Source organism: Camelus ferus, chromosome 6 (genome assembly GCF_009834535.1).
Source record: "Camelus ferus isolate YT-003-E chromosome 6, BCGSAC_Cfer_1.0, whole genome shotgun sequence".
Classification (NCBI taxonomy): Eukaryota; Metazoa; Chordata; class Mammalia; order Artiodactyla; family Camelidae; genus Camelus; species Camelus ferus.
In genome coordinates this window covers 92,640,410-92,666,596 of record NC_045701.1, presented here as the reverse complement: position 1 = coordinate 92,666,596, position 26,187 = coordinate 92,640,410, and the positions used below count along the sequence as shown (strand labels likewise).

Sequence of the window (26,187 nt, the reverse complement as noted above, 5' to 3'; positions counted from 1 at the left end):
CCTAAAGTCCTCAGCACACATCTTGAGCCACCAGTGCAGCTGCATGACGATGGGTGGCCGGCAGTGGTCACCATCATTTAGCTGAGCCCCGGGCAGTTACATGCCCACACGACCAGCCTGAGACCAGTGTCCTTTGGGCTCAGGAGCCCCGGGTTAGTCCCAGGCCAGGGATGAAGCCATCAAGTTGTGATGGGCCCTCAAGAGGTTTCCACCTATGTTAGGGGCAGTTTACCTATCACCACCAGCCTGGAAAGTGAGTAGCAACGGTTTTATTGTTTCCATTTTGCACTCAGGGAAACTGAGGCTCAGAGAGAGGCAGTGACTTCTCAAAGTTTCAACAGCTCTCTGTGGTGGAACTGGGACTCTGCAGCCGGCACCTCTGCTGAGTCGGCTGCCTGAGTGTCAGCGTGGGGATCAGGCACTAGGAGAGGGAGGGAGCAGTGGAAGGGGACACAGAGGTGTGTGACCGGGAAGAGGAGCTTGGGAATTCCTCCCCCAACTGCCACCACCACCACCGCCACCACCACCGCGTGGGTGGAAAGCACCCACCTCTCCTGTCCCCAGTCTTAAGCCCTGGTACAGCCCAGCCCAGGGCAGACCCTCCCTGCACACCGTCACTGTCTCCAGCACTAGAGGGGACAGGTAAGAGCCGAGAGGAAGAGGGAACAGTGCAAACGTCTGTGGTTCCCACTTGCAGCAGGAGGTACTGAGGTGTGGCCAGAAGGGGAACTTCCCCAGGTGACCTATAGCTGGGGTGAGACTGGCCCCGACCGAGAAGTCTGATTTTATGGTGGAAAACACTGAGTACACGTGGACAGTGGCCTGAGTGAGAGAGAGAAGTTTCCCAGAGGTGATGCCGGGCTCCCAGGGACCTGAGACGGGCCGCTGCGAGCCAGCACCTCGCCCAAGTGAAACCACTGGGTGTGAGCAATGCGGCTCTCATCCATCCAGGGAGTATGGTCCCTGCGAGACCCTGCGGGGCGCAGGGGGCCTCCCACGTTGCCCCAGCCCTCCCCATGCCAAGCCTTGCTCCACATCTCATGCCAGCCCCTTGCCATGTCCCCGGGTGGCTACCTGCAGAGGTGACGGGGCTGGGGCAGGTGCCAGTGTGGACCCTGCGCACAGGACTGGGCCTGAGTTTCTCAGAGCCCTCTCTGGGCAGGATGGGATGGACGGAAGAGGCTGGCCGGCGGTGTGAGCCTCCAACACTGTCCCCCGTGCAGCTGCCCCCTCACACGGTGCTGGGAGCACAGAGGACAGACCCTTAGTCCCCCTGCTGCTGTTCAGAGATCCTCTGAGGAGCTCAACAGAGAATGGCCCTGGGGAACTTTCCAGACATGTGCATGAGACTTTCCAGAACTTTCTGAGACACTTGTCCAGTCCAAGAGCTGCTCACTGTGGGGCTCTGCATCCCATGAGCATGTGGAGGGGCCGAGAACAGGGGCCTGGCCGCCCATCCCTGGTGGGGAGCTCCCTGCAACTGCTGGGCTGGCAGAAGCTTCTCCCGGCTGTCAGTGACCCTCTTGGGGAAAAGCCAGCTCAGCAAGTGCTCTCTCCGTGGGCACTGAGGACACTGGGGCACCTCTGCACTGGCGGGTCGGCACCTGCTCTGTGAGGGAGGTGCCCTGTGGGGTAACAGGAGGCACTGGCAGCTTTCACAACCCCAGGCTCTGAGGAGGCCTGGGGAAGGGCTGGGAGCAGTGGGCTCTGCCTTGTCCCCCATCCGTCCCTGGGGGTGGGTGTTTCTGATGAGCTGCTGCGTGCCGGGCACCAGAGGGGATGTCCCACCGCCCTCTGGCCTTCTGAAGATCCCAGTCCACCAGCAATAGCAAGGGCTCCTGGCTCTGGACCCCCAAGGTCCCTCCTTCCCCCCATGTCCCCCCCACGCCCCCCACCCCTTGGGCCTTCATCAGGGGGTGGGGCACCATCACCCACTGCGCTTATGTGGTGCTACCTGGTTGTGCAAGGCCAGGCACACCCGTGTCTGGGCGAGATCTGGAAGGCTGCCAGCCACGGTGCCAGCCCGGGCCTGGGAACTGGGCTGAGAAGCCCGGGGGTGCGGGTGGAGCTGCCCCAGGCCGGGCCCCTCTGGGAGAGGCTGCATGGGAGGTGCCAAGGGAGAGCTCTTTGGGGTCACACTTTGGCCCAGTACCTACGGGGAGCATGCCCTCAGGCTGGGCCCAGCGTCTTCCTGAGACCTCAGTCCAGGGGCCAGATGGCCAGATAGAAGGCAGCCCTCCTGTGGGCAGTTAGTCACCGAGGTACAGGCGGTACATAGAGCGGGGCGGCCTGCACAGCTCCTCATGCCCAGCCTGAGGGTCGGACACTGTGTGCGGGGGGAAGTGGGGAGCCCAGGCCCTGGCCCCACCGGACTGCTTATGGTTCGCCTAGAGAACAGGCCTGGGGTCCAAACGCCTCAGCCCCAGCTGGGTCTCTGAGCAGGAACAGCAGCAACCTCGGAGCGCCACGCCCACCAGGCCTGGGCCTACCCCGCCCATCCCACAACTGCCCACAGCCGGGCTGCTTCCACCTGCTGCCCACCCAGGCTGCTGCAACCAAGGCCAGTGCAGGCCGCCCCTTCTCTGCCTCCCCAAGGCGGGCCCAGCTCATAATAGGTAGTGGGTCAGGGGTTACAGGCAGTTCAGGGGCTGGAGTGAACCATGCCAAGGGGCCAGCACACCAGAGACCCTGTGAAAAGCAGCCAGGAGGGACCAGGACAAGAGAGATGGTCTCTGCCAGGAGTTAAGCAGGAGCAGATATGGGTGGGGGCGCTGCCTGGAGGAGGTGACTCCAAGCCCCAAGAATGACTGGGATGAAAGGGGATGGGGCAGAGGCTGTCTGGAGGAGGGAAAGCCCGCCCACCCCAACTCAGCCAGGCTCACACCCACACTCACTCATGCTGCGCAAGGATTAGCAGAGCGTCCCTCGCCCCCAGAGTGCTGGAGACACCGCCCTCTGACCCAGAGCCTGGGGCCGGACACCCCACACACACCCCCACAGTCCTGGGACCCAGACAGACCCATTGGAGCTGGGCTTTGGGGATCTGGAGAGCGAATGGTCCCCAGAGAGACTTCATTGCCAGTCTACCCAACAGAGACCTTTAGGCTGCAACTTAGAAACAGAATGGGAAGCAGTTCCACAGAGGAAGGGGGCGGAGGGGTGGACACATCAGTCAGAGCCCCGGGGGTGGGGTGACTGCGATCCCTCCAGCAGGTCACAACAGGAAGGAATGGCTTGCACTGCAGCAGGACAGCTTCAGGTTAGACACCAGGCAGAACTTCCTGGAAATGGGAGGTCTCCAGAGAACAAGTGGAGGCCCACGTACTGAAAGGGGGCAGGGCAGACAAGCCCGGGCACATGTCAGTGGGGCCCAGCCTTTCACAGGAGAGGGACCAAAGGACCTGAGCAAACCCAACCAGCCTGGAGAGTTCCAGAGAGCCAGCTGATGGGGCAGGGATGGGGAGTTAGCTCAGGACCTGGCCTACCCAGCCTGGGAGGCAGGAGGGAGCACCCAGCCCAGTGGGTGCTGGTCCCGGTGAGGAGGAGGTGCAGGGTGGGCAGGTCCCCTGAAGGCTTCATGAGCTTCTTGGCAATGGCTGGGGCCTCCGGTGCTGTGTTGGGTGCGCTACGAAGCAGCCTGACATGACAGAACACAGCGGGTCTGAGGTTGGCCCTTCCTCTGGAGAGCCTTCCCTCTGGGCACTTTGCAGCTCTGGACAGTGTACTCCCCGCCCACAGGAGGGGCAGACCCGACTGGTTTGACCTTCTCAGCCTCCTCCGGCTCTGTCCCCAGGACCTGCCCTTGGACACATTCCCCAAGCCAGGGTCCAGCCACGGAGCACGAGGAGACTTACCGGGCCCAGGGCCCCGACACCAGCCCCATGCTGGAGGCTCTGCAGAAAGGTCACCACGTCCAGGTTCCCAACTGCCTCTGCCTGGGGCGGGTGGGACGTGGGAGGGGCTGCCTAAGGGACTCTGACCAGCAGTCTGGCCCCTAATCCCCAGCCACCAGGACGCCCTCTCGCCCATGCATGAAGGACCCCACGTCTCCTCCATTCCCCTTGTCCCCAAAGCTCTGGTCCCTGGGAGGGACCTGGGACAGGAAAAGGGACAGCACCCCCCCCCATGCTCGTGGTTCCAGCACACCAGGAGAGCAGGAGTCGGGCATTTGGGAAGGGGGAGTCAGTGGAGCTGTCAGGGAGGGCTTCCGGGAGGACAAGGCCTTGGAGAGGGCAGCAGGGGCACTGGGGGCACTCACGATGAGCTGGGCGCTGCGCCCGTCATACCCCGGCTGCCTCAGGTCGGCCCCCGCCTGCCACCACGCCCGCAGGCCTTCTAGGTCGGCCCTGGATGCCAGCCTGGGAGGGGGGCAGAGGAGGGGGAGCAGTCAGGGACTGCTGGGCGGCCGTCATCTGCCCAGGGGCACCTTTACAACACCAGCCTCAAACAGCTGACCCAGCAGCGGCGAGCCCGGGGAAGGCGTGCAGGAGTCGCTGGGGGCCAGCAGGAGGCCTGGCGTCTGGTTTCACCCTGCGGAGGTGACTGTGACTCAGGTCAAGGGCGCACCCAGGAAAGCACACGCACGAGAAAGCACACACACACACACGGGTGTACCGCACACACACGCACGTGCACACACCCCCCCGCTGCGAGCTGCACACCAGTTTCACATTTCACAACACAGGTCTCCCTGGGTGGGGTCCACGGAGGCAGGAGGAAAGTCTGAGGTGGCCCCATGGTTCAAAGAGGAACACACAGGAGGGCGGGGTGGGGGGCTGTGTGGCCCTGGGTCCAGCAGGCCGCCTGGGGGGTCTGGGCTGGGAGGGGGCCTGGGCCAGCCTGCCCTAGAGAGGTGAGGGGGGCAGAGAGGTCCTCTCAGGCCCTCATCGGGCCCTCCACACCTCCTGCTGCTCCCAGAAGAGCCCACTCCTCGCCCTGGGAAAGGGCAAGGAAGGGGTCCATGCCAGGTGCACTGGCCAGGGCTGGGGGGAGGGAAGGGTCACCCCCCAGCCCACTAAGGGGGCCTTAGTGACAGTGCTGCTGGGTCATTTCTAGGGTGTTGCATAGGGGGCCTGGTGCCACAGGCCCCTCCCAGACCAGCTCCCTGGGCCGCTCGGAAGGGCGGGCTAAGGGCCTCCCAAATCCAGCCAAGCAGTGGGGTTGGACGAGCCACTCCCGTGGGACCTGCCTGTCACCTCCCCACTCTGCCCCAGTTTCCCTATCTGTGGGTGGGGACATCAAAGCTCACCTGGGGTACAGCCCTGAACCAAGTCACCCCAGAAGCCCCTTCAGCGCCAAGACCAGTAGCTGTGGGCAGGGCCCTCCCTGCCTGGGCCCCACCTCCCCACACACATCAGAGAGCCCCCTCAGCCCTGTCCTTGCTGGGGAGCCGGGGCCGGTCAGCTAGCAGGATTTGTCCCAGGGGACACTGAACTCCAGGGAGAGGCAGCTAAGGCTGGGACCCGTGAGGTGTCCCCACCCCTTCCATACCTAGGATGGTGGTCCCTGGCACCAGGTGAGGCCCCGCTGACACCAAGGCATGGGGGTAGGGGAGACGCTGCGGGCGGGACACGGGGCCAGAACTTCAGGCCCTCTCCCTGGTGAGCAGGCAGCTCACCTGCTCCTCACAACAGCCAGTCAGCCTGAGACGTCACCCTTGTCACCCACTCCCCACACCTGGGGGCTCAGACTTTCAGGGACCCAGGCCCAGGCCCAGGCCACTTCCAGGCCTCCGCCCCCAGCCTGGCTACCACTGGTGCCCCAGCCTGGCCTCTGGGACAGGCCTCCCCTACCACTGCCTCCCTTTCTCCACAGCCGCCCCGGTCCCTCCCCTCCTTCTCAGCCCTCAGACCCCAGGGGGACACAAGAGGAGCTGGTGGGCCCAGGGGAGGCAGTGACAGTTCCAGCAGCACCATGGGGAGGGGTCCCGGGGACAGAGGAAGGAGCTGAGCTGGGCAGCCCAGGGCCTGCCCTCTGCCCAGCCCACCACCACCACCTCCCTGGGGACCTTTGGGTCCGGCACCGCCCTGGGCTTCAAGTCTTCCCAGGCCTGCCCAGGGGCCAGGCTGTTGGCTGACTGCCATGCACCAGGGCAGGGCAGCCGCTGGCCTGTGGTCAGTTTTCCCCAGGATGGGGACCAGGCCCGGCACCAAGGGACCACACTGGAGCTCACCCCGCTGGGGAGCATGGGATCTCCTGACACCTGACAAGCCCTTCCCCCCCCCCCCCCACCTCCCACATGCAGCCCAGGCCTTCCCCAGGCCTCCCTGCAGCCCAGGCCCCTCTCCCGCCCACCCCTGCATGGCGCCCCCCCAGGCCCCTCCCTGCCTCCTTTGCTGGACTGTCCTCTCTGCCCAGAACAACCACCACCCTCCAAGAGTGCGGGGTGGCGTCTCCCTCCTCTGAAGCCCCCACCCAGCCGACTGTCCCTCCCTGCAAGCCTTGGCCTCACGTCCCCGGGGAGCACAAGAGTGCCTGCGGCCCTCACCTGCACAACTCCGTCCCCGAGTCCTCCAGGTCCTGGGTTGACAGGCAGGCCCCAGCTGCCCGCAGCAGCCCAATGACATCCTGATGCCTGACATGAGAGGCCCGTGGTGACCGTCTGCCCCAGGCAGCCCCTGCTCGATGCCAGCGAAGGACCAGCAAAGGTGTCCTGTGCACAGGGCCAGACCAGGCCACCCCCAGCCCCTCAGTCCCCCTCACTTGGCCCCATGGAGAGGGGGTGAGTCAGCCCTCTGCCCAGGGACCCAAGGCACAGCTGTGGGTCCCTGGGGACAGCCCACTGTGGAGGAGCTTCCACACCAAGCTGGCCGGCCCCACGGCTCACACACAGCGGGTGGCTCCCATACAGGGCTGGATTGGGGGAAACTGAGGCCACCAGGCCCATGCTCTGCCCTTGGGGTGGAGGGGTAGGGATGAGACCCCAATGGACAAACATGGGGGTTCGGCTGGCCCAGAGCAGGGCCTGATATCCGAGGGTGCCCAGAGGCACCTGGCCTGAGCCAAGCCTGGAGCCCACAGTGGGGTAAGCGTCTGTCCGTGGGGGCTCACAGAGTGGGGAGGGGGTTCGGGCAAGGCCGAGGCAGAGAGAGCAGAGGCCCGAGGCCGCGCAGGCTGTCTTGGTGGGCAGACACTGACCTGCAGCATAACTGCACCTGCCTTCCCGGTGTTGGGGGTATACCATAAACTGCATGGTCACCCCACTTGTAGGGAGCCTGGGGAGGGTGGGGCCCCCCAGGCCTTGCCCCTACCCCCAGCCCCCAAGAGGCCTCCAGGGTGGGGCAGCACCTCTGTGCCACTCCAGGGCACAGCAGGGCCCAGTGAGGGGTGAGCCGGGAGACCAGTTTGGGAGGTGGGGGAGGTGCTGGGATAGCCAGCTGAGGGTGAGGGGGTGGGACCAGGACAGGGTGAGCTCACCAAGGCACCCACCCACGCCCAAGGACACGCGGCCTGCATGCTCCAGCCAGATGGCGGCGGCCTGGGTGCACGTCTCACCGGCGCCCTCACCCTCTGTCTGCAGCCAGGCCTGTCCTGAGAAGCCTTTGATGCTCATGGGAGCCTGGGGAGGAGGGTGCTACGCCACCCCAGGACTCTCAGATGGGGAAGGCGCCCAGGACTTGACCCGAACAGTCTGGTGACCAGGGCCCGAACAGTCTGGTGACCAGGGCTCAGACACTCTCAGCCTCTCTCCCTCTCTGCATGAGACTCACAAAACCCCTCAAAATAACCCAGGGTCCTGCGGGCCAAGAGCCCCCTGGGGAGGGACCCTGGGGCCTCCTGCAAGCGCTAAACAGAGATCGGCCCTGCTGACGTCTGGCACTATGTAACCTGCTTTGCACCTGCTCCATTCCAGGGCTGGGCCGGGGGCTTCTCCCTTGGCCCCACCCCAAGTCCCTCAGGTGGATGACGTGGGAAACACATGAGACCCTTGTGCTGTCTGTGTTTGTCTTTTCTAGAAATTCCAGGCCAAGGTCTTGCTGTCCCTGCCTGGCTCAGCTAGGAGGTCACCTCCAGGAAGCACTCCCTGACTACCCCACCAGAGTCGATCCTCCCACGCTGGGCTCTGTTCCTACTCAGCACGGTCACTGCTAGTATCCAGGGCCCAGGCTGGGGGTGGGTGAGGCAAGGCGGCAGGCGTCCCTGGTCCCGCCCAGCTCTGTCTGAGGAAGCTGTGTGGCCACAGGCAAACTGAGAGCCCTCTCTGAGGCAGCTCTGTCCGGGCCCTGCCCCACGCAGCTCCCCTGCCCACACATGCCCTGCAGTGCCCGGCCCCTGAGTACCTGCCCCTCACGGCCAGTAGCAACGGGCTGAGGCCGTCCTGGTCTCGTGCGTTCACGTCCACCCCGCTCTGCAGCAGCGCGGTCACCATCCCAGCCTGGCCCCCCCGGGCGGCCGCGTGCAGCGGAGTTCGACCGCTGAAGTCCTCCAGGCTCAGGTCACCTCCCTGGGGTGGTGCAGGGGCCCGTCACTCTCTGACGGAGGGCCAGGTGGGGCCAGGGAAGGGGCGGGGTTCTGGGTGCACCCTGCAGGGGCCCCAGCACAGCCGTGTGCTCTCTTGGCTGCAGGGAGGCCTGAGCAGCTGGCCACAAATCCCGGAGGATTAGGGGGCACAGGGTGAGTGGGCCCAGGAAGGGCCGTCCTGCCCAGAGCTGGCCAGCGCCCCCACCCACGGGTGGGTCCCCAAGGGTAGGCAGGGGCTCACCAGCTCTGCAAGCACCTGCAGGGCCTCCAGGTCCCCAGCATGGGCCGCAGCACAGGCCAGGCTGGGCGCCAGCGCGTCCCGCACAGCATCGGCCTCCTGGGTGGGGCAGCAACACCTTGGGACCTGTGCCTTTTCCTGGTGTCCTCAGCACCCTCACAAGTCAGAAGGGCGAGGAGCAGCAGGGGGAAGGGTGGGCTAAGCAGGTGGGGCCCAGGAACCGCGGGAACGCTGCTGGCCCCCACACCGCGCTGGCAGTTGGTCCCAGGATGGGGTCCAGCCACCTCCTTAAGTGATCTCATGGGAAAAGAAAGAGCTTGAGTGCCACGCTGAGGCCCACCCAGGACCCCCACCCCTCAGAGCAAATTCCAGGCAGGAGATGAAGCCACGATCAGGCTCCAGCCTCACCAGCCGTGTGACCTGCCACCCGCCCTCTGCGATGTGTCTCCACCACTATCGAGGATGTGGGGAGAGATCTAACAAGGCGCCCACCTGGGGCGGTGGGGAGGGGTCGGGAAGGGGTGCCTGGCTCCTTTCTGGAAGGAAGGGCCTGCTCCCCACATCTGCACAAGTCCCCGCAGGGCCTCCTGCCCCAGCACTGGGAATTCCACGGGTTGTCTAAGAGCTCCCCAAGATGCCAGAAGGCTGGGGGTCCCATCAGAGACCCCTGCAGGCAGCCTGCCACCAGGCACCGCGGCCAGCCCTGAGCACAAGACTGCTGCTGGCCGGCCTGCATCACTCAAGTCCCAACGGCCCAATGCTTCCCCCTTATGACAGGCCACACGCGCCTGACCACTGCCCACCGCTGGCAAGCAGGTTAACCCACCACAGCTCCCCAGGACAGGCTCTCCCCTACCCTCACTCTTCAGGGGAAACAGGCAGGCAGCGTGACCCAGGGCAGCAGGGGACCAACAGCTCCTGCACTAGGTCCGGATGCTTTGCCCAAAAGCCTGGTGTGGTGGGCGGAGGAGGGCACTGGGAGGCCTGATCCCCCTTGTGGGCCTGGCCCAGCTTGAATCCTAGACCCCTTCCTGGGCCCAGGCACCTTGGTCGAGGAGGGGAAGGAGGGCTCCTCGCCGTTCGGAGCCTAGGAGACCCCAAAGCAGACACCCCTCTTCCTCTAGCACCCAGGGTGGGTGGGGCACCCATGCCACCCGAGAGCTCCCCTGTCACGAGGCAGCCCTGCACCACTGGGTGACCAGGCCACATTCTGTCCACCGTGTACTCACCACAAGGGCTCCTCTAAACCCACCCCCCACCCCTTTCCACATGCCGGGCCACCAATCCTTGCAAATCCTCCCTGCTGTGGCCTTGAGCCCTCCACTGGGGCCCAGGACCGGGCCATGTCCTGGTGCATTTCTGCTCCTGCACCAGAATGTCAATGGCAGGGGCTAGCACCTAGCCTGTCCCTCAGGGGTCCACTGCTCAGGCCTCCTGCCACACCAGTACCCTTCACTGGACAGTAAGTACCTGGCTCAGACTGAGGAGCTGGGCAACCCCGTGGCTCAGTGCATTGCCCTGCACAGAGGACCAGAGCTCGTCCACTGCAGGCGGTGTCATCTCCCCCCGAAGGTCCCTGACCAACAGCTGGGGACAAGTACACAGGGTACCAGGTCAGCTCTGCCAGGGCCAGGCCCAGCAGCCCAGGCACAGGGTGAGGGCTGCCCTGGGCCTGAACCTTCTCCATCCCGCTCCCTCCCTCGAGCCTGAGTGTGATCCCAGCCCGGCTCCCACACCAGGCCAGTCCTACCCTAGAGTCCTCCAGCTCAGGGTGTCCCAAGGCCCCAGTGGCCTCTGCACAGCCCAAGGGTCTGGGGACAGCTGAGTCTGAGGCCAGCCTGGGAAATGTGGGGGAGGGGATACCTGGGAGCAGCTTGGGGAGTCACAGCCCGAGCCAGGCCTGGGCATGGGGCCAGCAATGGGCAGGGGGTGCCCACCATCCCTGCCCTCCTTCAAACCCAGGCTCACACCCCCAGAACTGGCCCCTACCCTCTGCCAGGTCACGCACCTCCTTCCTGCGGCTCAGGCCCAGCCCCGGCAGGCCCAGCACATAGGACAGCTTGGCCAAGGCCGCCTCTGAGGTCATGTCGAAGCCTGAGACGGTGCCAGCCCCTGCCATGGCCTGGGGGAAGGAGGCACAGGTGGAAAGTGGGGCGAGGGGTCCCGGCCCAAGCCTCCCCTGCCCTCCCTCTCCAGGCCTGGGGGCCCCGCCCCCACCACGCCAGCGCCGTAGTCCGAGGTGACGGCACCCTGAAGGCAATGGGTGCAGTTGACGATGACCAGGCCTCTCTCAGCCGCCGCCCGCAGCTCCTGAAGCAGGTCAGGCTTGGTGGGCCCATTCCCTGAGCCGAAGGTCTCCAAGACCACGCCCTTCAGGGGGGGCTGCAGGAAGGCCCTGACCTGTGGGGGCCGGGAGGTGCCGGTGAGGCCTCTGCTTCCTGCTCTAGCAACAGAGACCAGCGGGCCACCTGCCAGGCTCCCCACCACATCCTCCCAAGGAGACACCCCATCCCCTTTGAAGCGTTCAGGCCGTGACTGGCAGGTAGTAATGAAAACACCGCGTAAATGCATCAGGGGCGGTCGCAGGGAGCCGCTGGAGATGAGAAAGGCCCATCAGAGGGGCCGGGCTGCCCCACCACTCCTCCCAGCACCGTGGCCCTTCTACCCTGCCCCGACTGACGCACAACAGGTGATGCTCCAGGGAAAGGGCCTTGCAGCCAAACGTGCATGCGGGGTTCTGTGCGCATCCCCAAGGTTCCAAGGCTGCACTCAGAAGAGAGAGGCCGGGGCCTGGGGTCCACCTCAAATGCCCCTGTGGGGACACCTGTTCCCCAGCTCAGCCATGCCCTGTGTGGGCACTAGTGGGCACAGCCCAGAGGCCCCAGGGCCAATCGCTCTGTCTGTCCCTGAACCTGCTACACAGGTGGGAGCCCAGAGGCTAAGCCGCTGGCCTGGGGATGGCGCTTCTGTGCAGGCAGACGCGTCCGCCTATCTGGCTGTCCCTCTCGGAGCCCTCATCCCTCATCAGAACTGCCATCAGCTCCCTCTGCTTCTCCAGGTAGAAGCCAAGTGAAAGCACACCTGTTCCTGACAGGCCCCAGGGAACAGGGAGGCTGGACACAAGGACCACTGCTGGCCGACTCGCCACCCGCAGGCCCTGTCCCAACGGCCCAGGAGCCTCGGAGACCAGCAACTGCTGGCCCACTAGCCCCCATTAAGTGAACCCCCCAGGGGCCAGACAGCTCCAGGATGTTCTAGAAAGATTTCACAGACCAGCATGATTTTTCCAGACAGATCCTGTACATCTCAGTCCCGCTTAACACGGCAGCCTTGTGCAGTGGTCTCTGGCTGCTACACCTCATGAGACCCTGCATGTGGGCTCCCTGTCTAGCAGCTCCTGGGACAGCTCTCATCTGCAAGGCCAGTCCTCACCAGGGTGCACCTCCAACACACCCCTTCCTGTCCCATTGCAGCTCCAGCCGAGAGCTGTCCTCACGAGGCTGCTGTGACCCGGGGGGACCAGGCAGCCCAGCCTCGGCGCCCTCCACAGCCCGCCTCCCACTCTGCGGGTCTCTGGCCATCACAGGCCCCCAGCCACGGCAGGGAGGCCATGTGCCCAGTCGTGCCTCTGCCTGTCTGGGGGGGCTGGGGTCCCAGGAGCATGTGGCCCCCACCGTGGCTCCCAGAACAGTGTCCAGGACCATCTCTGGGCTGGTCCCGGGCCCTGTTAAGGCTGTGTTTGCCAGAACAATACAGCCCCAGCCCTTCCTACCTGGCCTCCCACAGCACGTGGTCACCTCTCTCACTCCCCCAAATACTGCAGAAGGCCTGTCCTGTGCGGCCCCAAGGGGCGTGTGGAGGACAGCCCACCCCGTCTGTTCCCAGCGCCTGGGGAGGGGAGCTGGCACCAGTTCATAGACTGCGGCCCAGGGGTTAAGGGTAGCTTGGTGCCAGGTTCTGGTGGGGCCAGGCCACCCTGTCTGTGGGGATTTGCCTGGGAAGCCACGTCTGTCCAACTAGAAGAGAGGGCTGCAGGGCCCGCCGGTCGCACCCTGAGGCCAGCATGCCGAGCTGTGGCGCCCGCCACCCCACCTCCCCGCAGCCCGGCACTGCCTCTGAGCCCAGCGCCCACAGCCTGCTCTCAGCTCCGGGGCCGCGCTCACCTGGGAGCCGCTACCCGGCAGGCAGCACAGTGTCCGAGCCCAACTCACAAGGCAGGACGGAGGCAGGCGCTGTGTCTGCCCCAGGGACAGCTGGCAGCTGAGGGGCTGAGAGGGACCACCAGAGCAGCCCCGAGAAGCAGCAGGGACTGGGGCCGCACTCCATCGGCCTCAGAGGAACCGCCAGACCAGGCGCCCTGAGCCCACGGACGTCCACTGGGACAAGCCCGTGTCACAAATGAGTGAGATGGCCCCGAAGCCTTGGCTGAGGCCGGGGAGGGGGTGTAGGGCTCAGCCTTGTGGGTGTGGAGGCTGAGGGGCTCTGTGTGATTGCCTCGAGGGGCGGGGAGGGGACATGCAGGGGCAGGAAGGGAGGGGCCGAGGGCCTACCAGAGGGGCGGGGATCCCAGGGTACAAGCGCAGCAGGCCCACGTCGCGCTCCACACTGCTGTGGACCATCAGCCGGCCCTTCCCGCCGGCCCTGCGCACCAGCTCCCGGTTGACTGTGTGGACACAGAGACAGAGGGACCGAGGGTGGACCTTCACACCCTCTGCCAGCAACCGCCCAGCCCGGCTCCACCAGCCCTCTCTGCGCCGCTTGGCCCGGCCTCCCACTGGTGTCTCCAGAGCCCTGAGCCCTCACACGGCCCCTGGCCCTCCTCCAGCCTGAGCCTATCTCCATGGTGGGCGTGGGCTTCAGGGGAAAAGGACCCTGCAGGGACAGGACAGAGGCTGCCTGGGCCTCTCAGGCTGCACGGGTGTGGGGAGAGGGGAGGTGGAGGAAGGGCATTCCGGGCAGAGGGAACAGCACGCGCAAAGGCTCGGAAGCACAGCAGACGTGGCAGAGCTGTGGAACGGCAGTCTGCTGTCCTGGACGCCAGCAGCCGTCAGGGCGGCATTCTCTGACCACCTGGCCTCACATACCCCTGACTAGGCACTTCCCTCGGCCACAGCCCAGAGAGTCAATGAATGAGTGAGTTACCTGGATCCCTCCCCTCGGGGAAAGAAAGCCTCCATTTCATTCACCCCGAAGTCTGAGGCTTAACGTGAGTGCAGCCCACTCCCCAGGGTGGCTCCCAGGCCCCGTGGAAAGTAGAAAGGGGACATCACTTGAGGTCAGGGCCCACCACGCAGAGAGCGGCCCTGAGGGGCAGGCTGCCTAGGAGTCTGTGGGCGCCTGGCTACCAGAGGCCTCCCCACCCTCGTGTCCCACTCTTGGGCAGGGGACAGCGGGCTAGGCAGTGGGCCTGGCTTTGACCCTCAGGAGCCGGGAGCTTTCAGCCCCTCGCACTCGGCAGCCTTGAGCGGGCAGAGGCTGTCGTGGGGTCTATGGACCCCCTGGTCCAGCCCAGGGGAACCGAGGCCAAGAGAGAGAAAGAGCTTTGCCCGAGGCTGCCCAGAGGTGGGCGCAGAGCCCGGAGGAGGCGGGGGCTCCAGGACCCCAGCTCAGGGCTTCCCCCATCCAGCCCTGCGGGAGGTGTAAGTCTGCGTGCCTCCTGCTGTTCCCACCGGAGAAACACTCGTGTGACGATAAGCAGAGGGACGTTCTGGACACAGGCCTGCCCTCGCCCGGGGAGCTGGACAGGTGGGAGCTGTGGGGCGCTGGGGGATGGGCCTCAGGGGGCGGGTGGCCTCAGCATCGGTCAGCAGTGAGGCACCTTTCAATTTAGGGCCCTGTGTTCCAGCTGGGCGAGCAGATAAGACAGCAGTGGTGGGAGCGCTGTCACCAGCCAGGAGTTACGGCCGCAGAGGGGCTCAGAGACAAAGAGGGCCTGCGCCCCCCACATGGCCAGCCCATCCCCCTGAGAGCCCATGGAATCCCGTGCTCCCGCCTGGGCCTAGGGACGTCAGGGAACCGCTGTCCCTGTGCAGACAGGCCAAGGGAGGAGGGAGGGCAGCAGGAAGCACGCGGTGGCCAGGAGAGCTCCCTGCCCCGAAGTCAGTGCTGCAGGAGGCAGCAGACTGGCTTCAGGGCCATGCGGCCGAACCCACGCACCAGGGGACCTGGGTCCCCTGAGGCCGGTGTGACTGCACACACCTCGGTTACCCAGGGAAGGGCAAGGCCAAGGGGCCAGGTTCCCAACACAACCATGCACCCCTCCTCGCCCGGCTCAGCTCCCCCTCCTGAGCCCGAGCCCCTGGCCCGTAAGGGCTTCACGGAAGGCAGTAAAAATGCAACAGAGAGTGGTGAGAGGGCCCCCGACTGCCCCAGAGGCGGTGCCATCGCCAGCTGCCCACAAGGGCAGGCGTACATCCGCGAATTCAGGTGGCCCCACAGCCTCTGTAGCCCCTCTCCAGAGGCCCCCCGGCCACACCCTGGGCTGAGCCTGGTATTTCTCAACACCAGGTGCCCTAACTGGCCTGGCGCCTGACAGCAGAGCTGGGGAGGGCGGGCTGCAGGTTCCCACACACCGCTCGGGCACCCTGGCCAGGGGGAACAGCCCTGGGGGGCCGTGGGCCAGGGGTCCCAGGGTGGCCTCTCCCCCGGGGGCCAGCCTCAGCCCCTCACCCGCCCGGCTGCCGGGCCGGCCTGCACAGGCATGCTCTGGGCCTCGAGGCCTGCCTGGGCGTGGCACCGGCAGAGGCCTGGGGATCCAGGGGGAACTCCTCCGCACCTGCCAGCGGGCTGCGTCCCTGGAAGCTCCACTCTGAGCCCCAGATAAGGCGTGTCTCAGTCCCCACAGGGGAGGCGGGCCTGCAGAGCAGTGTCTCCTTCCTTGGCTGGCTGGCCCCCGGGAAGGAAGCTGACACCCTCTGCCAGCACCAGCACACATGCCACCTCTGCTGGGAAGCCCTCCTGACTGCTCTGGCCTTCATAAAACAAGTGGACCCCTGCCTGGTCCCCAGAACCCTGGGCCTCTGGGCATGCCACACATGCTTTAGATGCACTGATGTGTTCAAGGCCTTACAACCACCACCCCCCCGGGAGTACTGGCCAAGCAGGGTGGGTGGGCAGGGGCGGTCAGTGCAGGGCAAGACCCCCAGAATGATGGCAGGGCTCAGGACCGCAACACCGCCCTGCGTGGTCCTTCCACTCTCTGCCTCAGTTTCCCGCCTTGTGGTCTCCTCCTGCCCTGGCCAGCTGTAGCCACACTACCACCTGGCAGAAGGCCAGCAGGTGGCCAGCAGGTCCCACCTGCCACCATTCCCACATCCATGTGTCCTACTGGGACCCGAAGGCACTGGAGGCTTTCAAGTTACACGACCAGCCCACCTGACCCTGGAAAGGGCCGGCTGCACGGACAGCTCTGGCCCTCCCGCCAGAGCCCCTCAGCACTCCCCGTCCTCACTGACGCCTTCCAGAAAGGTCCTGCCCTGTAGTCCCTTCCCAGCTTGGTCCTGGAGCACCTGAGAGTCCCTGCCTCCATGAGGACATCCCAGGAAGCCGCGCCTCTAAGAGGTCAAGGCCCTGGCGGCCCACAGCCCACCCCTCCCCAGGTCCTGCTGTGTCCCCTGGTCTCCTGCTGCACCTGAAGACCCCAAAGGGCTGTTCTCGTGCTGGCCCCCAGAACTACACCTTGGGCTCCCACGGGCCCTGATGGGCTCTGCCAGGACCTGGAGCCCCCCAGAAGGGTCCCTGGGACAGGGTCTCACAGCTGGAGGGGAGGGGACAGATGCCTAGGCCCAGCAACACCAGCCCCAGGACCCCTGGCTCAGTCAGGAGGAGACACAGGGCAGGTGTAGGGGTGGCGCTGAGACAGCAGGGCCACTGCAGCGAACACATCTGTCACAGAAAGAGCCTCCTGCCTGCCCTGGGGAGGGGGGCCAGGTGCCAAGTGGGGGTCACAGGGGCTGGCTGTGCCCACCGTGGGGCCGGAGACACACAGGAGAGCAGATATCCTGGGTGGAGTGACTCCCCATGGCCACGAGGGCAGACTGAGTCAGACGAGGCCAGAGGCAGCTCCTGTGCATGGGCAAGTGCAGGGCGGGGGGGGTGGGTCTCTCCAGGGGTACCCACCACCCACTGGAGACCTCGGTCAGCCCCACAATGGGGGCTGGGCTACCTGCCAGGCCCGGGGGACAGAGACTTCCCCCTGGAATTCCCAGGGACAAGGCTGCACCACAGGAACCACATCCCAGGGAGACCAAGGTGAGTGGCAGAGCCATGGATGGTCACTGAGAGGGGCTAGTGGGCCCGGGGCCACATGGCCTGGGAGGGGACACTTGAGAGAGAGAGGCTGATACCCCAAACGTGCTCCTCGCCGAGGACAGTCCCCTGGCTCTGAGCTGGGCCTCCCACCTCTGAGGCCCATGCATCCCACCCTTTCTGAGCAGCGGCCCCACTCTGGCTTCTCCACAGCCCAGGGCAGTGCCCATCCCAGGGCAGCACCCACAGCCCCTGAACACCTACATGACCCAGGGCAGGCACCCTCGTCGGCTGGCCCTGCTCACTCACTCGTGACGTCAGCACCCACGATGGCCAGAGGGGGCAGGTTGGGGGAGCAGAAGGCTGCGAACCTGCGTGTGTCCACCTTGGTCACTCGGTTGCCCCGAAACAGCTGATTCTGGAAGAACAGGCAGACCTGTGGGAGGGGAGGGTGGCTCAGCACTGGGGAGCCCCTGCCCCTGCGGCTTCCTCCTTATGGACCAGGCAGTGCCCGCAGCTGGAGCCCTCCCTACCCTGCGGCCCGTGTCTGAGCTGCTCCCCTGGGGAGGGGCCAGGGGGCCCACGGCAGGGAGACAGGACCTGAGCTGCACTCCAGCGAAGCCCCGTCCCCAGGGCGGCTCCTCTCCCTGTCCCCTGCGACGGGAGGAGGACCTTCTAAACGGCTTCCTGGGCCACCACGTGACAAGGAAAGACTGTGAAAAGGGAAAAAGCCCACCCCAGACTATGCTCCGCGCAGCCTATGTTTATGGAAACTTACACACACGTGTACACGACGTAAATAAACACGTGCCACATCACATCTGCGACGTTACTTAAGTAAGTGCGCATGAATCACGCGCACACGTGGCCCGGAGGAAGAGCCCCACTGGCAGCAGCGCGCTCTCTGGGGCGGGAGAGGCAGTGGCGTCCTCGCCACTCTCCTGTTTCCTCCAGCGATGGTGTATTTCACTCTCAAGGTGAAAGACGAGTCTTTAAACCCTGCCAGACCCCTCACCTGCAGGCCCTACCTGAGCACCACACCCTCGGGCCCCCCTCCCCGGGTTCTTGGGAGCATGCAGGCGCCCCCACCCACCGCTGGACCCAGGACACGGGCCAGGCCCACCCACCCGGCCAGAGGGGAGGAGGGTGGTACCTCGGGGATCACGTACTGGCCGGCCAGGAGCAGGGCACCCAGAAGGTTCTCACGGCCATCGTTCCAAAGGGCGTGGATGGGCACCTGGGGAGAGGCCACGGAGAGGGGCTGAGGCTCAGGCAGCAGGGAGGGACCCAGCAGTGGAGCCCGGGCAGGGGTCCGGGAGAGGGGGCGGGGCAGGCCCGGGCTGGTGGGCGGCCTGGGAGACGGGGGTCTCCAGGGACCTCCGCTCAGGGGGCAGCTCCTGCTGGACAGACCAGCCTGGCCCAGCCCGGCCCCTCTGCTCCCTGTGCGGGCCCCAGTGCCCACTGCCGGAGGCCACGCCCCTCACTGGGGGGAGCACACATTGGGCCTCACTGCTGCCCAGCCCACCTCCCCGGCCCCAAGGGCACTGAGGCCCACCCGTGGGCACGGCCAGGCAGAGGGCGGCCAAGGAGTGATGGCGGGTGGGTGTGACAGTCAGAAGTCCCATCCAGGGCATCCAAGCAGCAGTCACAGACCTACCCCCATGTCCACCATGGGGGCCGATGTCCAGAGTGAATGACCAGTACCCAGCTCCCCACCACCCTGCCCAGGATGGTGGAAACTGGCTGGACTGCCGTGGGGTGTGCGGAGGGGCTGGCAGATCAGCAGACAACGGTCAGCACAAGGCCCCAGAGAGGAGGCCATGCCTCAGCGTCCCCCAGGGTGTAACCGGGGTGAGGCTGCTCCGTCAGGCCCGGGCGAGGGTTAGAAAAACATGACCACGACCCTTCCTGGGGCCAGCCGTGCTCCCAGACCTGCCCTTCGTCCCTTGATAGAGGCCAGCAAGGTGACCTGTGCCCAGGGGCTCAGGAGGGTCTGGGAAGAGCCAGGGTCAGCCTGGCTCGAGCCCTCCACCCGAGCTCCGAGCAACTGGGTGTGTGCGGTGAGCCCTGGGCCTTCCCTGAGTGGGGACCGCCCTGCTGTGACACCCACTGGGGGACCAGGCACAGAGCAGGGCAGGCTGCTGGGTCGGCACCCAACAGGACTTCCCAGAGCCTCTACCAGAACTTTTCAAAGGGACACGGGCACTGGCTTCTCATGCAAAGGCCTCGGCCTCTGGACACTGGGGAAGGCTTTCCAGGGGCCCAGGTGGGGCTGGCCCAGTGGTGTGGGGTTTGCATGTCTGCAGCTGCAGGCAATGGGGACTCCAAGGCAGCCTCTGATACAGGCCCTGACGGGGGTCCAGACTTCCCCTGCCACCTCCCCCCAAATCTAGCAGTTTTCTAGAACATTCCACCTGCTGGCTTTGGGGATTGTGCTGGGTCAGGGTGAGAGGGGACGGGGTGGCATGTGCCCAGGTTGGTGGGAACCACAGTGGGAAGATGAAGAGAGGGTCAAAGGCCAGGCCCTGCACAAGGCCGACAGCAGCCTGCGAGCCGGCGCCTAGGGTGGCGGGGCTGGCACTGGGCAAGACCAAGGCGCTGCCAGCACCGGCCAGCTCAGGCGAAGCAGGAACCACCTCGTGGAGCCGCAGGACTGAGGAAGAGCCCAGGGTCCTGCCTGCACCAGCAGCTATGCTGACCGGCCCTACGGCGCCAGGAGGCCCCGCCCACATGGGCCCGGGATGTTACCTGGGCACCAGTGAAGATGATGGTTTTCTGCAGGTTTTCCAGCACGAAGGAGAGCACAGAGGCGGCGAAGGCCATGGTGTCAGTGCCGTGGATGACCACAAAGCCGTCATACTGCGCATAGTGTCTCTGCAGGAGATGGTGGGCTCAGGCAGGTCCAGCCTGCCCCACTGCTGGCCTCCTCCTGGGCAGACACTGGTCCCCTCCACCACCAAGAAGAGGAAGGAAGGGCCCCACACCCAGCTGGAGGGACTCGGGGAGGTACCAGAGGGACCCTGGTCACTGGTGGCCGGTAAGGGCCTCTGGAAACGGAGCCCCTGCCTGGGGTCCCCGTCCCCATGCTCTCTCTGACCCCTCGTGAGCCTGCAGTGCTGTGGGTCTCCCCACGACACCCCTCACCTACGAAAGAACTCAGGTCGGGGTCTCTGGATGGTCTTAACCCGAGGATGGGAAGGTCTCCCCCAGGATAACCACTCTGGACTCCCGAGCACACTGGTCAGCTGGAGGACTGTGCTGGAACTCAGCTCCGTGCTCCAGGAGGGCCCCTTGCAGAGTGACTGCTGCCTCCAGGACAGCAGGGGCTGCGGGGAGAGCAAGCCCACCAGCCTCTCTCTCGGTCCAGTGGGAGGGCCAGGCGTGGAAACAGCACCGGCACAAGGTGCAGCCAGCGCTGGGAGGCGGCCAGGATGACGGCAGGCAAACACAAGGAAGGGTCCCTCCAAGCACGGCCAGAAGGCCTCCCAGGCACCCCAGCCAGCTCTGCAGGGGCATCCTCCGGCCACCGCCTCCTAGAAGGCAGCTGGCTTGGGCCGTCATTTCGGGGGCACAGTTCTGGGAGCCAAGGGGACCTGAGGGGACCAATTCTCATGGTCCATTGAAAGGCCAAGCCAGGCAGGCTGGAACTGCAGGGTAGCGGAGCCAAGCGGCGGGCTGGGGCGCCCTCTGCTGGCCATATGTGGCACAGGAGCAGGCAGGGCCGCCCAGGCTGCAGGGACCCTTTGTGAGTCTGCAGGTGGCGGGACCCTGCCCCTAGGACCGTTTGGGGTCAGGCCCCACCCAGGGGATGCTGCTGGCCACAAGCCAGGGAGACTGCCCCAGAGAATGGCTGGACATGCCCAATGGCACCCAGTGGCCCCACTCGAGACATAAGGGCCAGGCCCCAGGCCACAGGTTGTCCTGGGTGCTCACAGTGAGATGGGACGAGGCCCAGGAAGCTGTTCTCCCCCAAGCAGAAGGAGACAAGCGTGTGACTGGGGCCAGCCCCCAGCTGCCAGGAAGGGAGGCTTGTGTGACCAGCTTCTGGGGCACAGGGTTTCTTAAGGGAGGAAGGTGGGAAGTGGGCCTGGAGGGGGTGGGAGAGCCCCCAACTCTGGGAGGCAGTCGAGGTAACTCAAGCACAGGGCCAGGCTCGTGCAGGTTGGGGCGCGGCGGGGACGAGAGAGAAAAGCTGATGGTAGGGAGGTGGCTTTGGCCTCAGGTAAGGCAGCCACATTGTAAACCACGAGACCTTCCCGTGCTTCTGTGCCCTAAATCCACCAAGGCTGCAGCTTTAGGGTGGGCGTGGGGTGGACAGAGCAGGGGTGGGCCAGGCACAGAGCTCGTCAGTCTGCAGGGACGCACTGCACACTCAGCCTGGGATACTAACTGGGACAAACTAACTGTTTAAACAGATCAAGACAGTCATCCGGGCCCTTTCCTCGCCGGGAAAGGGGACATGGCTCTCACTGCCCAGCCTCCACTCCACTGGCACAGGAGAAAGGGCCTCGGGAGCCTTGCTGCTGAGGTGAGACCAGCCCACCTCCTAGCCACCCCCATGCTGCGCCCACACCCCCCAGCTACCTCGATGGTCTGGGCAATCTGAACCCACTCAGCGATGGTCATGTCACTGGAGTCAAAGAGGGGCTGGCACTCCAGCACTGTGTAGACGACCCTCTGGCCGGGGCTGGCAGGTCTGCGGGAGGCAGAACGGCAGGCCCCCAGTCTGTGGCCTCCTCCCCTGGCGGCTCTGCCCAGCCCGGACCCCACACCTGCACCCTGGGATGTGTGCAAGGCCTCCGCACACCCACCAGGCATCCCAACCTCCCCTCCACCCAAGTCCCCAGGAACAAGGCCCGTGGTCCCCAGGAGGAGCCAAGGACAGGCCAGGACGGACTGCTCCAGGGCAGGGTCCCCTCCCACAACCAGCTCCAAGAAGGGGGCTGGGCCATGGCAGGGAGCCAGAATGGCCCTGGGAGGACGACTATGGGCAGGAGGGAGGTTGGTGACCAGAAGGAGAGTCCCCACTCAGCCTGCTAGCAGCCTGGGCCAGGAACTGGGAAACAGAAGGACCTTCACATGGGGGCTGGGGAGCCTGGGGCCACCCCTGCCTCTCTGCATGGGCTTAGGTCCCTGCATGGCCAGGGCGGCCTGCAGCCCCGCAAGGTGGTAGGAGTCTGAGGCTTCTTTGAAAGGGGGCAGCTCTAAAGCCATGAAAGTGTGAGGATGCCGAGGACAGCCTCCTGCAAATGGCTCGCATGGACGCACTGAGAAACCACAGCCTGTTCCACGGACCTGGCAGGTGCCACCCAGTCTGGGGATGGCCCTCCCCCGACAACCGCTGGCTGTCAACTCCACCCGGGGCCCCAGGGGAGCCCCTACTCACGGCAGCACCAGGGTGTCCTCAGGGAGACCCCGGGCCCGGGCGTGCTCCTCATCATGGAACATGGGCAGCGTCCTCAGCACAGCAGCCAGGCCCGTCCCAGGGACGAGCACTGCAGGCAGAGTCCCGGGGGGGGTGGAGGGTGCCGTCAGCCTCCGTAGACACCAGCTCCGGCCTCTGCGTGGGGACCAGGCCCAGAGCAGGGGTGGGAGCCGGGGCCAGGACAGGGGTGCTGGGCCAGGCGGGCTCTGCCCTCAGGGAAGCCAGGCACAGGCGGACGGGCATGCGGCTGCCCCAGAGCTCCGGCCAGAGCGGGCAGCCGGCTGCTGTCCGGATGGTATGTCTTCCTCCCTTGGAGCCCAGGTCAACTGCTGCTCTCACCCAGACGGCCCCAGGGGCTCTGTAACACCCCCATCTCCGGGTGGGCCCCAACCACCTACCGAGGCTCAGGGGGCCCTGGCCCTGTCACAACTCGGCCACAAGTGCCCACTTTTCTTCCCCCACTTCCCAGAGTGCACACACTCGCTCCACCCACGGACACACCGTTGGCTCTGCCTGGAAGTCCTCTGCTTCTCACCCTAGAGGTTCTTCACCTCAGCTCAGGGCACCACCTCCAGGAAGCCCTCCTTGAGGTCCAGGCCCTGGTGCTCTTCCCACATGTTCCCTAGTTGCCCTTGCTCCCTCCCTGGACTGTGTGTAACCCTCCAGAGTCGAGCCGAGGCCTTCTGCCTGCAACCTCCATGTCCCAGGAACACGCATCTGACTCTGAGTCTGTAAATTGTGTTAATTTTACTAACAAGGGCCCCCAAGCTTCAGGCGCTACAAAACCAGAAACTGCCCAGCCTGAGCCTCGTCCCTGAACCACACAGACGCACTCACCTCGTCCCTGGGCCACACAGACACACTCACCTCATCCCTGGGCCTCATTCCTGGGCCACACAGGCACACTCACCTCGTCCCTGGGCCACACAGACACACTCACCTCGTCCCTGGGCCTCATTCCTGGGCCACACAGGCACACTCACCTCGTCCCTGGGCCACACAGACACACTCACCTCGTCCCTAGGCCTCGTGCCTGGGCCGCACAGGCACACTCACCTCGTCCCTGGGCCTCGTGCCTGGGCTGCACAGGCACACTCACCTCGTCCCTGGGCCTCATCCCTGGGCCACACAGATGCACTCACCTCGTCCCTGGGCCACACAGATGCACTCACCTCATCCCTGGGCCACACAGATGCACTCACCGGTAAGGGCCGGTCTGTCCCCAGGACAGCCGGCGCCCCTCAAACCACTATGGTTTGGCTATGAAATGCTGAACTTGCGTGTGTGGCAACATAGTCAGGACGGGGGTCTAGACCCTTAGCAGCCAGGCCCCGGAGCCCTGCCCACCTTGCTGAGCCCGCCAGGGGCCGGCTTGTCGGCTGTCTGGATTCACGCTGCCCCTTGACCAGAGACAGCTTCGCTGAACTCAGAGGGGATGGGCCGAGGGGTGTCCCTAGCTGCCAGAGCCTCCCCGGAGCCTCCTCCCCCAACCCCCTCTCCGCCACCCTGACCTTTGGCAGGGCTCACACGTGCAGCACTGACTGCCCTGCAGGCCAGTGTTTACCAGCTGGTGCGGAACTGCTCCCAACAGTGACAATCCAAACAGCTGCGCTGTGGCCGCTCTCCTCACTGCCCCTCACCACTGTCACTAGGCCAGAGCCCACGCCCGCAGTGCCAGGCACGTTAATCATTGACACCCCGTCCCAACTGGAACTCCGGGGCAGGCCAGGCATGGAGCGTCGGAGACCCCCAGGCCCCCAGCCAGGCTCAGGGAGGGCAGAGGTCCGCAGGTCACAGCCTCCCGCCCCCCGACCTCCGAGCCTCAGGCCTGGTTCTCCCATAGTCCCCTCTCAATCCTTCCCCCACCTGGGGTGCTGCCCTAGGGATCTCAGAAGACTCTTCCTGACTGGAAGTTGCTCCCCACCACTCTCCATCTTTCTAGAGTCAAAGCCTCCGGTTCACCCTCCAGATGTGGAAGTTTGCAGCCTCTTTGGAAAACGCGGTCCCTGTGAGAGTGAGCCACGCAGCTGCTTGGGGAGCCCATGGGCCCAGGGCGGGGATGGGGAGGGGGCTCAACGCAGGGCAGGGGGGATCAGGGTCAGACTCCACCCTGTCCCTGCAGCCTAGACCCCTGAGAGCTATGTGCTGAGCTCAGCAGAATCACAGGAATCACAGCTGGCCACGTGCTAAGCCCAGAGGGGCAGCACAAGGGGTGGGACAGGGCCCCAGACAGCGTCTGCGGACCCAGACAGAGGCAGCCGGCTCCCCTCTCCGCCCCAGCCCTGCAGGGCTGCAGCAGCGGAGGACAGATCCCGGAAGCCCAGGGTGGAAGAGCTGGGGTAAGTGTGTGAGGGGGTGTGGAAACCACACCCCCACACCTGAGCCCTACGATACAGGGCCCTGTGCGGGCCTGAGTCCTGGGCCCCACATGGAGGGGCCTCAAGAGCCGCCTGTGAATTGACAGTCAGGGGTGGTATTAACAGGGACAGAAGACAGAGAAGCAGCTGTTGGAGAAAGTGCCAGTGGTGTCTGAGTGGCTGCTTCAGTGGAAACGGGTGTCCAGGAAGGGAGGGATCGGGATATGGCCCAAGGACCAAGGGCAAAGGAGAATGTTCTCAGCTCGCCCAAGGGCAGGGGCAGGAGGGAGGGGCAGGAGCCGGAGCTGGTTCCCAGGCAGGGAGGGGGCTGGGAGGGCAGCAATGGAGCCAGGAGAGGATTCTAGTCGGAGGGGTCTCCAGGGCCAGGTGAGGGGCTGCCCAGTGTGAGCTCCCGCCTGGGGCGGCAGGGAGGGGCAGCAGGCTGGGCCGGGGAGGGAGCCTGGGAGGAGGAGGGTGGAGAAGGACCAGCACCCACCAGAACCAGGCTCCTTAGGGAAAGTGAATGCCTGGACAGCAGACTGGAAAAGAGGCTCAAGAATGAGGCTGAGGATTCGTGGTGGCCCACCATGGGGGTGGAAGCACCTCGCACATAACAGAACCGAGAGGAGACTTTGTGGAGGGTAGCTTCACCGTCCACCCTCCCGGGGAATGCTGGAACATTCCGGATGCTCAGTGTGCAGCCCTCTTCCCACCCCTGCAGGGCCCCAGAGTCTCTAAACTGGGTGCCTCCCTGGGATGTTCCGCCCTGGTGGCACCCCTGCCCCGGCGGCCCATAGAACTGGGTGCTGGCGCCCAGGACCTCACCCCATACAGACCAGTGACCGCCTGGCCGACCTGAATCAGGCCAATGACACGGAGCAGAGAAAACGCCAAAACCGCTCAGGCGCCTCGTGCGCGTGAGCGCTTCCCACAGGAGCCAGGTGCCGCGCTGCCGGGCTAGGAGCCCAGGGCCCTGGAGCAGCGGGGAGCGGGTGAGGGCCGCGACGCGGTCACTCGGTGGCCCCTAGTGGGGGGCTCCTCTTTGCACCTGCCCACCTGTCTGTCCCGGGGAGGGGTCAGACGTGCTCGGGGGTCCCTCCCGGCCCCATGTGCCGGGGCTGTAGATGCTGGGCCGTCAGAGGAGCGCGCCCCCGCCCAGAAGACGCTGCGACCCGGGGGCGGGCTGATCGCTGACCGCGAGCCGTGGGGTCAAGGTGCGCCGCACCGCGGGGGGCCCGGAGGCCTGGGGAAGGCCGGACAGCACGACGACGCCCGTCCCACCCCTCAGCGCCCCGGGCGCCCTCAGGACTCACCGCCACGCTCGCTCCGCATGCCGATGGTACCGCCGGTGTAGACGGCCAGGACCCGCCGCTCGGGCCCCTTCGCGCGCGCCATACCCGTGACCCAGGGGACCCGGCGGGACCGACCCGCGGAACCAGGGGTCTGAGAGGCCCGGGCAC

At 65.5% G+C, this 26,187-nt stretch overlaps 1 protein-coding gene across 5 annotated transcripts; it reads right to left on the bottom strand.

The window, feature by feature from the left end:
• Nucleotides 1-260: 260 nt before the first annotated feature.
• On the bottom strand, nucleotides 261-26,187 carry ASPG (asparaginase). 5 transcript variants are annotated; one of them, XM_032482796.1, is made up of 16 exons: nucleotides 26,041-26,187; nucleotides 22,332-22,440; nucleotides 21,530-21,641; nucleotides 19,694-19,819; nucleotides 18,099-18,182; nucleotides 17,255-17,381; nucleotides 13,249-13,361; nucleotides 10,916-11,098; nucleotides 10,707-10,820; nucleotides 10,169-10,285; nucleotides 8,702-8,797; nucleotides 8,280-8,443; nucleotides 6,488-6,574; nucleotides 4,259-4,358; nucleotides 3,855-3,935; nucleotides 261-3,637 (listed from the first exon to the last, which is right to left on the bottom strand). In XM_032482796.1, exons 1-16 carry the CDS (start codon nucleotides 26,120-26,122, stop codon nucleotides 3,626-3,628), a joined length of 1,707 nt encoding a protein of 568 aa, XP_032338687.1. In that variant the 5' UTR covers nucleotides 26,123-26,187; the 3' UTR covers nucleotides 261-3,625. The 5 variants fall into 5 exon arrangements, with proteins under 5 accessions (XP_032338687.1, XP_032338688.1, XP_032338689.1 ...); XM_032482797.1 differs by having other exon boundaries at nucleotides 8,717-8,797; XM_032482798.1 differs by lacking the exon at nucleotides 6,488-6,574.